The 12393-nt window shown below is 35.7% G+C and overlaps 1 protein-coding gene across 1 annotated transcript; it reads right to left on the bottom strand.

The window, feature by feature from the left end:
- Nucleotides 1–3181: 3181 nt before the first annotated feature.
- On the bottom strand, nucleotides 3182–12122 carry rrh (retinal pigment epithelium-derived rhodopsin homolog). Its single transcript, XM_056471319.1, has 7 exons — nucleotides 11996–12122; nucleotides 8957–9147; nucleotides 7362–7461; nucleotides 7102–7255; nucleotides 4140–4308; nucleotides 3378–3556; nucleotides 3182–3287 (listed from the first exon to the last, which is right to left on the bottom strand). Exons 1-7 carry the CDS (start codon nucleotides 12120–12122, stop codon nucleotides 3182–3184), a joined length of 1026 nt encoding a protein of 341 aa, XP_056327294.1.
- Between the last annotated feature and the right edge of the window lie 271 nt (nucleotides 12123–12393).

Below are 12393 nucleotides of genomic sequence, written 5' to 3'. Positions count from 1 at the left end.
TGTGTAATTGTGATGCTTAATTCTTTAAAGATTTAAAGGCTATGCTTAAGGATCAAAACACAGCTTTAATTATATTATACATCAGAATGTGTCCCGTTTACTTTTATCTGAGTAGAAACTTCTGTTATACCATTTAACCATGATTTATTTATTTCGTTTTAACACCCATTACATTTAATTCAGTGTACAGTAACTATAGTTTAAATTGGGAATATTTAGAACAAAATTTATTTCAAATCATTTAAATATTAAAATAGTTTATTTAATGAGCATTGTGGAGCACCAGAATACTCACAAAATGTCACATTAAATGTTTTATTTAGCCACTGTCCTTCAAACCTCTAGATTTTAACCATCAAAAAAGTAATCAAAGAACTTTTAATCATTTTAAATAAATGTTAAACTTTTGAGTAAAGTTAATTGATCACAAATAGGGAGTAAAAATGCTATTTTTCATGTTTACAGCAGGCAATATAAGTATTGAACACGTCACCATTTTTCTCAGAAAACATATTTCTAACGGTGCTGTTGACTTAAAAATTTCACCAGATGTTGGTAACAACTAAAGAAATTATAAATGCAAAGAAAACAAATGGAATTAGCTTACAAATTAAATTATCTGTAATGAAATGAAATAACGCAGGAATAAAGTATTAAACACATGAATTTTCCCTCTGCCCTTCAGCATTGTAAATTAATTTCAGCTGCTTCAGTCCAACGTCTACATTAGCAGGATGATGAAGATGAAACCAGGGTGAACATTTCAACAAGTCAATAATCCTAAACACAGCCAAGGAAACTCTTAAATTCCTTCAGAGAAAGAAAATCAAGCTGTAGAATGGCCCAGCCAATGACCTGACTTGAATCCAGTAGAAAATACAAAATAAAGCTCAGTTTGGATAGACGAGACCAACCGAACCATCAAGATTTTACACTCTGTTGAAGTTTGTGAAAAAATAACAGCTGAGCAAATTCATTCTCCCCATGAGAGGCATCTTTAAGATGAAAAAAGCCTTTTATTTAAAGTATTAAACATGTTTCTGTAGTTCAATACTTTCTCCTTGTGTCATTTTGTTATTACGCATAACACAATCAACAGCTTCTTTAGAAATATTATTCCCAGGAAAAACATGACGTGTTCAATACTTATTTTCCCTGCTGTATGTAGTTTGGTGTTTGATAAAATATAAGGGGTCAATATTTTTTTTTACTAAACAATTTCTTTCGCTGACAGCAAAAATAACAAATAAATAAAAACTTTTAATAATTTACAAATTGCAATTTATCTACATTGTTGGACACACATTTATTATATATGAAATTATTGAATAAATGGGTAGTCATACCAAAGGACAACAAAATTGAACAATTTTTTAGTGGTTGCAAACATGTGAACAATTCGGACACAAAAACTTATCAAGTGTGCATCATGGGCTTTACAGGGGGCTTCAGTCACATGATCTTAAATAACGTCCTTCAACTAATTAAAATTTTTCTGTAGGATTGACAATTTAAAATTTGCATATACAATAATGTCACGCCAGAGGACATGGTTTTTAGTGACAAAATGTATAAAGTTCTTATGATTTTAGAAATACATGTGTGGACAAAAGGATTGGCATTTACTAAAATAGCCACTTGTAAAATTTAACTAAAAAAATAAAACATTGGTAATCTTCAATGAAAGTCTAGCAACTGTATATCAATATTATTAACCACGCCCCCTTACCATTAGTTTGCTATGAGGGAATGATGCGCAAAAAGAAAGCCCCGGCCACTACTCAATATAACGTTTGAGTTAAAAGTACATCAGCATACTGATATTTAATTTTATTTTATTGTCATGGACCCACATGCATTTTTAAAATTAATCACAAATTCATTCATTTATTTTCTTTTTATCTTAGTCCCTTTATTAATTAGGTGTCGCCACAGCGGAATGAACCACCAACTTATCCAGCACATGTTTTATGCAGCGGATGCCCTTCCAGCTGCAACCCATCCCTGGGAAACACCCATACACACTACAGACAACTTAGCCAACCAATTCACCTATACCACGTCTTTGGACTGTGGGGGAAACCGGAGCACCTAGAGGAAACCCACGTGAACAAGGGGAGAAGATGCATACTCATTCATTTTCTTTTTGGCTTAGTCCCTTTATTAATCTGGGGTCGCCACAGTGGAATGAACCGCCAACTTAACCAGTATATGTTTTACGCAGCGGATGCCCTTCCAGCTGCAACCCATCACTGGGAAACATCCATACACACTCGTTCACAAACACATACGGACAATTTAGCCTATCCAATTCACCTATACCACGTCTTTTGACTTGTGGGGGAAACCGGAGCACCTGGAGAAAACCCACATGAACAGCGGGAGAACATGCAAACTCATAGAAACAATTATGATAAATAAATCATATTGGACTTGTTTTTATTCAAATCTTAAGCACATAAAGTCTCAAGGATAGTAGTTTCACAATATTTGCAGTAAGCAGATGACAACGTTGCACTCCATCAGTTACAGTCCATCAAACTAGATTCAGTATAGAAGGTAAAACAAAGTCAAAGCCATTTGCAGGAAAAATATTCATGTTATAAGAACTTTACATTCATCTGCAGAGTAATCGTACTCTACTGGTGTTAAAGGGATAGTTCACTCAAAAAAAAGTATGTGGTCGTTGCATTTTCTTTCTTCTGAACACAAAATATAATATTTTGAACAATATTGGAAACATATTTTTTTATTGATTCATTATGTTATGATATTTGTTAACTTCTACTCTGTAAAAAAATCTGGGTTGCCTTAATTTTTTAAGCTGAATCAAATTAACCTTACGAGTCCATTGAACTTATATTATGTTAAACTGACTTAAAACAGCTTGTGTAACTTATACAAACTAAGTTAGAACATGATTAACTTAGTTTAATAAGTTGCAATGACCTAAAAACATATGCTGTCAGTGTATGGAAGTCAATGGTTATAGGTTTCCAGCATTCTTCAAAACATCTTAATTTTTATTCACCAGAATCTTCTAAAGGTTAAGAACCACTTGAAGGTGAGATTTCATGTTTTGGGCAAATTATCCCTTTAAAAACAGTGGAGCAGATGGAGAGCGCCAGCGCTGATGTTTTTTTTTTTTTTTAATGTTTTGTTAATATCTGAGCATCATTGTTCACGGGTTGAGCGGCACTGAAGATGCCGTCATTGGCAGCTGGTTGCTGATCGTGACTCGCTGTCTTGTTTGGCATCGTATCATTCCTGTAATGGCTCTCCTGAACCTGCAGTCAACAAAAAAAAGCTTATGTAAGCAAAGAGTGTATCTGACTTATCACAAAATTGTTTTAAAATGATGGTAAAAGTGGCAGTACTTCTTGTTGGCGATGACGTAGATGCAGGGATTGTAAAAGGTGGAGGATTTGGCGAAAAGGGGGGCGATGATGGCCATCGGAGCTGGGATCTTTTGGGGGTCACCAAATGATGCCCACAAACACACAATCGAATACGGAGACCAGGCAGCCAAGAACATCACTATCATTATAACAGACATCTGTAAAGATGAAGCATTTAGTTGTAACTAAATCAGAGAGCAAGTTGTAATTTAGAATTGTGCAGTGATTTTTATTCATTCATTCGTTTTCCTTTGGCTTAGTCCCTTATTTATCAGAGCTCTCCACAGCGGAATGAACCACCAACTGTTCCGGCATATGCTTTATGCAGTGGATGCCCTTCCAGCCACAACCCAGTACTGAGAAACACCCATATACTCTCACATTCACACACTGAGGTCAATTTTGTTTACCCAATTCACAGTGGGGGAAACCAAAGCACCTTGAGGAAACATGCAAACTCCACACAGACTGCCCCAGCCGGGATTCAAACCAGCGACCTTCTTACTAACCACTGAGCTACCGTGCCACCACATTGGCTTTTCTGAGGCAATGATTTTATGGGTTCTGTACCTTAATATTTTAATTTATTCATTTTTCAAATCCTAAAGTTATTTTCCTCATTTCAGTTACTTTTAATGAAGAATTTGATTAAATTAAAGTGAATTTAAAAAATTTTATAAAATCAATTAAATCTCTAAATATCTAAATGATAATGTTAAATATAAATGCTGCTGTTTATACCTTGGTGACGTCCATCTGGTCTGACCAGTCCATGTTGATGCTGTCCAGACAGTTACTGGCTTTAAATCTCTTCACAGTAGCAGAGACGTTATAGTAACAGTAGAACATGACCGACAGAGGAATGATGAAGTTGACGGTGATCACAGTCATTGTATACGACACAAAGGATCTGCAATCAAACAAGAACAGTGTAATCACAAGTCAAATGATAAAAGCCAAAGTATTCTTCACTTTTTTTGCACTATTCCTTTTTGTCCACAAGGTATCAACACTGAATTGTTCAATTAAAAATGCTTCTTTTGTAAAAATATCCAGCATTCTTTTTTTAATTTACTTTGGAAAATAATAATTAGAGGCGGCATGGTGGTGCAGTGGGTAGCGCTGTAGCCTCACAGCAAGAAGGTCGCTGGTTCGAGCCTCGGCTGGGTTCCACAGAAGAACATGCAAACTCCCCCACAAGTCCAAAGACACGCGCTATAGGTAAATTTGGTAAGCTAAATTGTCCGTAGTGTATGTGTGTGAATGAGAGTGTATGGGTATCCGCTGTGTAAAACATATGCTGGATAAGTTGGCGGTTCATTCTGCTGTGGTGACCGCTGATTAAAATAAGGAACTAAGCTGAAAAGAAAATAAATGAATGAATGTATATTTAAAAGGTATGGGTGTCTAATGAGTAAGTACTATATACATATATAATAGGCATTAGTAGTTAGTTCGCCAAAACAAATTGGGACTCACTGGAAAATACTTGCAGACTAAATAAAAATTAAAGAAGCATGAACATACACTTTATTAGGTATACCTTACTAGTACCAAGTTGGACCCACTTTTGTGTCATGAACCTGGTTTGGTCATTGTTAACTCCTTCCCCTCTGTGTCCTGCTCTCAGCTGTTAGCTCTTGCAATCAGCGCGAGCACTGATCACCAGTCACCTGTTCTCGCTTTACCCTTATTGGCATTCCTATATCTTTCTCCCTTTCATTCCCTCTGTTGTCAGTTTATTGTAACTTTGTGCGTTACCCTAAGTGCATGTTGCACATTACTAACATGCTTCTTTCTATCCAGCCTTGTCCTGTCTTGTTTGCTGTGCTCTTCGTTGAGTGTACAGATTGGCTGAACTCTATAGAAGTGTGCTCTCATCTATAACTGTGCTCTGACCATCAGCGCCCGGAGGTCAGACTTTCTCCGCATCAGAGTAGTGGGCTAACGGAACCAACCAGCCTTCTTCTTTCTTTCTCTCTTAGCCGAGTGGGTGGCCTTTTGCGTTTCTTTTTGAAGATCCAGCTCTGTATGCCTTGTCAACGACAGACTGCCTTGACTCTTTTGATTATTATTGTTCTGCATTCTGTCCGTGACATTTTGCCTTTAGAACTGCCTTAATCCTTCATGGCATAGATTCAGTCCATATATTGACATGATAGCATCACGCAGTTGCTGCAGATTTGTCAGCTGCACATCCATGATACGAATCTCCCATTCCACCACATCCCAAATGTGCTCTATTGGATTGAGTTCTGGTGACTGTGGAGGCCATTTGAGGACAGTGAACTCCTTGTCATGTTTATGAAACCAGTCTGAGATAATTCATGCTTTGACAAAGTGCGTTGTCCTGCTGGAAGTAGCCATCAAAAGATGGGTACACTGTAGTCATAAAGTGATGGACATGATTAGCAACAAGGCTTTGGAGTGACACAATACTCAATAGTTACTAATGGGCCCAAAGTGTGCCATGAAAATATCCCCACACAATTACACCACCACCAGCCTGAACCGTTGATACAAGGCAAGATGGATCCATGCTTTCATGTTGTTGATGCCAAATTCTGACCCTACCATCTAAATGTCGTAGCAGAAATCGAGACTCATCAGACCAGGCACCGTTTTTCCAATCCTCTATTGTGCAATTTTGGTAAGCCCGTGGGAATTGTAGCCTGAGTTTCCTTTTCTCAGCTGACAGGAATGGCACACAGTCTGGCCATTCTCCTCTGACCTCTGGCATCAATGAGGCATTTGCGCCCACTGAACTGCCACTCACTGGATATTTTCTCTTTTTCGGACCATTCTCTGTAAACCCTAGAGATGGTTGTGCGTAAAAATCTCAGTAGATCAGCAGTTTCTAAAAAACTCAGACCAGCCTGTCTGGCACCAACAAACATGCCACGTTCACATTCATTTATTCATTCATTCATTCATTTTCTTTTCGGCTTAGTCCCTTTATTAATCCGGGGTCGCCACAGCGGAATGAACCGCCAACTTATCCAGCACATGTTTTACGCAGTGGATGCCCTTCCACCTGCAACCCATCTCTGGGAAACATGCCACGTTCAAAGTCACTTAAATTATCTTGCGCCAGTGGTGTAGTGATTAGTCGACACATGTACTTCGGTGCTCATGGCGACCCGAGTTCGATTCCGCCTCACGGTCCTATGCCGATCCTTCCCCTCTCTCTGGTCCCCATGCTTTCCTGTCAGTTCTTGCAACTTTCCAATACAAATAAAGGTGAAACCACCCCAAAATTATTATAAAAAATAAATCACCTTTCTTCCCCATTCTGATGCTCGGTTTGAACTGCAGCAGATCGTGTTGACCATGTCTACATGCCTAGATGCAATGAGTTGCTGCCATGTAATTGGCTGATTAGAAAATTGTGTTAACAAGCAGTTGGACAGGTGTACCTAATAAAGTGCCCAGGGAGTGTATATAGCCTACTAGTACATTTTATTTGTTCAAAGTTACACCTGCTTGCCATTCAAAGAGTGAACAGGGATGAATCTTTCTAGTGTGCATTTGTTGATAAAATGGAGTATACTTTGCGCTCAACTGCTGACAGACTCTAACAAATGTGTAAAAACCTATTCTCTGTACAATCTCGCTATGAATGCTAGCATGCAGAGTGGTGAAACAGGCAACAGCTAGACTAGAGTGTGTTGTGGTTTGTTGTGTGATACGAGTGTTTGCTCACGTGTCGTTGTTTCTCCAGTTGATGGTACATGTGGCTCCTGTGGGATCTGGAGCATATCCTGCCCAGCCCACGATGGGCATCGAAGACCAAAACACCGCATTCAGCCATGCGGCCACAATCAGAAGAGTGTATGAGCGGGTGGTCAGCTTCTGTCCTGTGGAGAAACACACACAAAAATGGTTTCTTATGATATGAGGCATGAATTATGTTGCCCTTATTATCCACAGAGACAATGACAGTCACTTTGTGGAGATTCATACCTATGTCAGGTCGACATATGGTCAGATATCGGTCAATGGCAACCACTGTGAGCAGTCCAATACTGGCCATCCCAAAGAATATATTCAGCGCAGCGTAAATCTAGAACAGAAGCAGTATTACATTATTAAGAAAGTATGAAAAAATGGATGAAAATTATTTAATAATAAAAACATGTCGAAAGTGTCACACTTTATTTGTGGTCCCACCAAACTAATGAGTTAATAATATAGCTAAATAACAATGGCATATTTATTGAATGACAATTTAGATACCAATAACTAAATGATTAAATATAACTAAAGACATAATAAGAAATATAATTCATGTAACATTTTAGAGTAAATATTTAGTTTATTCACTCATCGCTTTATATACTGACAGTTTTAGTTTAATTAATATTTTAAAGTTCTGTTCTGTTTTGTATTTGTTATGTTTTTCACCATTGTTTACAATTGATTAACTATTAAACAAACAAAAAAATTGTAAGAAATTTTTTTTTAATTTATACTTTTTTGTGTTTATAGAACAGAATAAACATTTAGATTTTATGTATTTATTTGTGCACATGCTGTTTTATATACAGTAAGTTTTTTATATAACTAGTAAAGTATGATAATAGATAATCCTTATGATAATGAAAGGTCATGGTCTAGTACTTACTGATTTTGTCAGATGGTGTATCTTCAGTTAAATACAAGGTCAAGTTAAATCAAAGTTCAGTTAAGTACAAAGACAAAAGATATGATAATTGATTTTAGGAAGGTCGCTCACACACAGGTAAACACTTCCGTTAAAAATCAGACTGTCAAAAGTGTGCAATCATAAAATACCTTGGCACAATTATTGACTAAACTGATGAGAATTGCGAAGCAGTGTAAAAAGGGGCACCAGCGGCTATTCTGTTTGAGGAAGTTAAACCATTTTGCATTTTGATAAGCGCATGATGATTTTATTTCACCATGCTTTTCTTGAATCCATTTTGTCTTTTACTTTGGTGTCATGGTTTGGGAACCTTTCTGTTAAGAATATAAACACACTAAATCAGATCCAGTAAGCTGACGGGTGTCACTATAGCCGATCTGGAGCTCTGTGGGCACACCAGGCAGCTAAAGAGAATCACAAATTCAATTTTAAGTGACACCGCTCACAACGAGTTTGTGACTTGTATATTTTATATTTTAAAGATTGTTTTAAATACTTAAATATTTGTTTTAAATACTTATTTATTTGTCTATTTGTTGTTGCTCACTATGTGAGTTTTTTTGTGTGGCACTAAGGACTCTTGACTGCAAACCAAATCTACCTTCGGGTATAAATGAAGTAACCTAACCTATTCTAACCTAACCTAAGGGTAGGGTAAACATTTACAATTAAGAATTATTTAAAATTAATTATTATTAAGTAAAATAATTATTTAAGAAAACCAACTAAGTAACCCATATTCAGTAGTGTTCTTTATTCTAGATTCTTCGTGTCTTTGGATATATTCTTATTAATTACCCCAAACAATGGTATAGATTCATAATAATAGTTACTCAGTCAGAATGACCCTGCTTATGTTGCTCTGTCAGTATATACAGTATAATGTGCACACCTGGCAACCCATATAGCCAAACTTCCAACTCCCGTGCAGGTCTGAAGCTGCAGACATGGGGTAACCGATGCCAGCCACGCCAATGTCCGTGAAAGCCAGATTAATGATGATGGCATTTGTAGCGGTTCTCAGCTCTCTGAACTTCACAAACATCAGCAGCACCACGATGTTGCTCGACAGACTAATCACACCTGAAACCAAACACAGAGTTCAGACTTCTGCCAAGTGACGAGACAACACATGCACTACTGTAATTTGTCACTCGACACATTTCCCGTTTTCACTTTACCGTTTTACACACGTTTTTACAGCACTGCTGGACACTTCCCACGCCTGTCTGAATCTGTAAATGTCAGCTTCGTGGAAAGATGAAAATATCTCACGTAACAAAAACGTTGTCTAGGAGTATTTTGTTAACACACCGGTGACATTGTAAAAATGATTTACTTATGTTCTCTATATGTTAAGCTTGCGGGGTTAAAAAAGATTTTAAAGAGGTTTTAAAGGCTTTTTTTCTTGGTTACAGTAACGTGAGAGTAGCATACTATGGCAAACACTGCGAGAATGTTACTTTTTAAAAGTCTATAGGATAATTTTACTACACTCTGAACCTAATAGCTCAAATAGTTGACCTAAAATATGCTTTTTATGTTAATATTTCAATTACTTTTTTTATATGTGTGCTGATAATATTTGTGTTGTGTTATATTTTTTGTAGTGGTCTATCAGTATCGGGTGGTATTTTGAACAAATTGCTATAAATTGCATTGTTACTTTTGACCCCATAGAGATGAAAGTAACATCAATATTTGCTAGATTTACTGGCTTAACCCTGTTAATTTTAAATGACTATGACTTTGTTAATGGTCAAATATATTTTGTCCTCTATTTTTGCAAATATATATTAAACAGCATTTTCATTTTAAATTGTATGTCCATCAAATGTTTCAAAAACAATCTAACAATGCAAAATAATAAAATATTGTACAATTTAAAGAATATTTTTTATCATTATCAGAAATGTACAAATCAAATTAAAACACTGAAAACTAATGTTGAAGTGAAAAATAAGGTTTGTCTATTAGCAGTGGGACATACTTTCGTCCCCACAGGAACTCATTCCATTTAAGCCAGATTTTTAAACTGAAAAACTCAGAGATTGCAAACTCAAGGATGTGTTATTTCACTAAATAATCTGTATATTGATCATTATTACTCTGACGCATGAAAAGAGAAACACAACTTGTTATAAGAAAAAAAGAACCACTACAATAATTAACTTTCTGAACCTAAAAACTGAAATTTGGAACTAACAACAGGACACGGTCCTGAAATCAACTGATATTTGGCAGCTCCATCAAGTGTTGCATGCTGAATGTGCTATTATTGCCTGGAAAGCAAATGTTAACAGGCCTTCGAAAAAATTGCTTTGTTACTTTTGTTCCATGTGACTTTCGTCCCTGCTCTCCCCTACTAATTGTTGTTTAACTTACTGTTAAACATTTTAAACCACAGCAGAGTTGACAATAACAGTTACCAATTTACCAATATTTTGTTCTATAGCTCAAGGTGCTAAAATCAAACCACATGTCTAAAATAGAACTTTATGTATAAAAATGTATAAAAACTGAATGATAAATTCACTGAAATGTCATAATAACAGAGTTGACAAATAATTAATCTACTATTACTGTATCCTAAACATTATGTACAAATTAAAGATGGAAGAATACATGCCTCAATGACTTATAGAGAGTTTCCCACCAGAGGATGTGACATGCTTTTTCTATCTGATATAACAAAGTTGACCAGAATGTAGGGATTTTTTTTTATTATAAAAAATACAGAAAATAAATGATCCATGCAAATGATTTTTTTATTAAAGTAAACAATTTTTAATTATCACTGAATTATTCAATGATAATTAAAGCTCAATGTATGATTCGGGAGGCAGAGACAGTCAAAAATAGTGGCTAACATTAAGTCATTGTTTTAACAGGTCGAGACAAATTGTACCTAAATACAAACATTATATTTAAATATAACTTGATATCATCTGTGCTTTTATACAATTTTTTTTTTAAATAATAAAGACACAAAATGTACTCTCAATTCTAGAATTACCCAAAGGCTCCACATGTTTTTATATTTGTACTTTAATTCAATTATTTAACAGTTTCATTTCTTAACTTCCTTAATTGTTTAATTTATGGAATAGTATGAATAAAAAAGGTTTTGTCTAGACTGAGAACTCTACACTTTTCTTGCCTTTTAATATAGTACTTATTAATTCATTTTCTACAGTATCATCTGTGCAGCTGTCAGTAACCATGAAACTAACATCAATATTATATGTTTCATGCACATTCCACACCTCATAGTATTACAATTTTGCAGGCACGTTCAGGACACCAAAAGAGTCACAGGTTAAAATTCACCACAACCATAATAATGGTCAAAAAACTAAAAACATCCAAACGTTTAGTAAGAGAATAATACACTGTTAACAATTTCATGTAGATTCTACAGTAACATACCAGCAATTCACCAGTAACATACCATAAACCAACCACAGCAAAAATACTGTATTTACATTTACAGCACCATTTATTTTGCATATATGCATTTACAGAATTGTATCTTTACTGTAAATTATACAATCATTTTCACAATGCAGATTTAAAATACAGTAACATACCACATAACTGTCATACAGTAAAATACAGTTCATATTACAGTTAAATACTGTGTAATTTACAAAAATTGTTAAAAGTGTACACACATACATGATGTTTATTGGAATTATGTTTTAGTGGTTTAATGTTATCGGAAGCACATTTGTTCACAAATGTTTTAAAGAATCTTGACCAAATTACAAAGCTCTGAGAATGTTTATGAGTTTGTGTTTAATCTAAGACTATTGGGCACCACAATTGCACCACAATCACAAACCTAATTATTATTAATTCATAATTTCAGCTCAATCATTGCTCACATCACATTAGACACATACACACACAAACATTGCCTGGTCTTTACCTGCTGTGATGAGGTAAGCAGCAACAATATTGTGCTCTGTTTGTGTAAAGGCGCTCTTTTCTCCATATACAGTCTCAGCAGAAATGTTCAGCAATCCAGACGCCATCTCTTTATCACACATAGTCATACACACACCACTCCAGCTTCAGTTCTGTCTCACAATCACATCTAACAAAATCATGTACAATCTGAAGTCCAGAAAGCAGGTCATCAAAATGTGTGTGTTGTGTGAGTGTTAGGGGAAGGTTATGGGGTGATTGTGAGGAACGCATTGGCCTGGATTATGTTCTCTAATTATGTTTTCTGCTTGGTTTGTGAGGACTGAAGAAACCGTTGTTTCGCTGCTAATCCGCACATGAAAGATTTTCATTCCACGCAACACAAAAGCTTACTTGGAT

This window comes from Danio aesculapii, chromosome 13 (assembly GCF_903798145.1).
Source record: "Danio aesculapii chromosome 13, fDanAes4.1, whole genome shotgun sequence".
NCBI classification, from domain to species: Eukaryota; Metazoa; Chordata; class Actinopteri; order Cypriniformes; family Danionidae; genus Danio; species Danio aesculapii.
The sequence above is the reverse complement of the archived record's forward strand: the minus strand, read 5'-3'. Positions and strand labels throughout refer to the sequence as shown.

Coding starts and splice junctions, on each gene's coding strand:
- rrh (XM_056471319.1), bottom strand. CDS start 12,122: ATGACTATGTGTGATAAAGAGATGGCGTCTGGATTGCTGAACATTTCT. Junction 7,462..8,956: donor TTGGCTATATGGGTTGCCAG/GTGTGCACATTA, acceptor CTTCTGTTCTAG/ATTTACGCTGCGCTGAATAT. Junction 7,256..7,361: donor CATATGTCGACCTGACATAG/GTATGAATCTCC, acceptor GTTTCTCCACAG/GACAGAAGCTGACCACCCGC.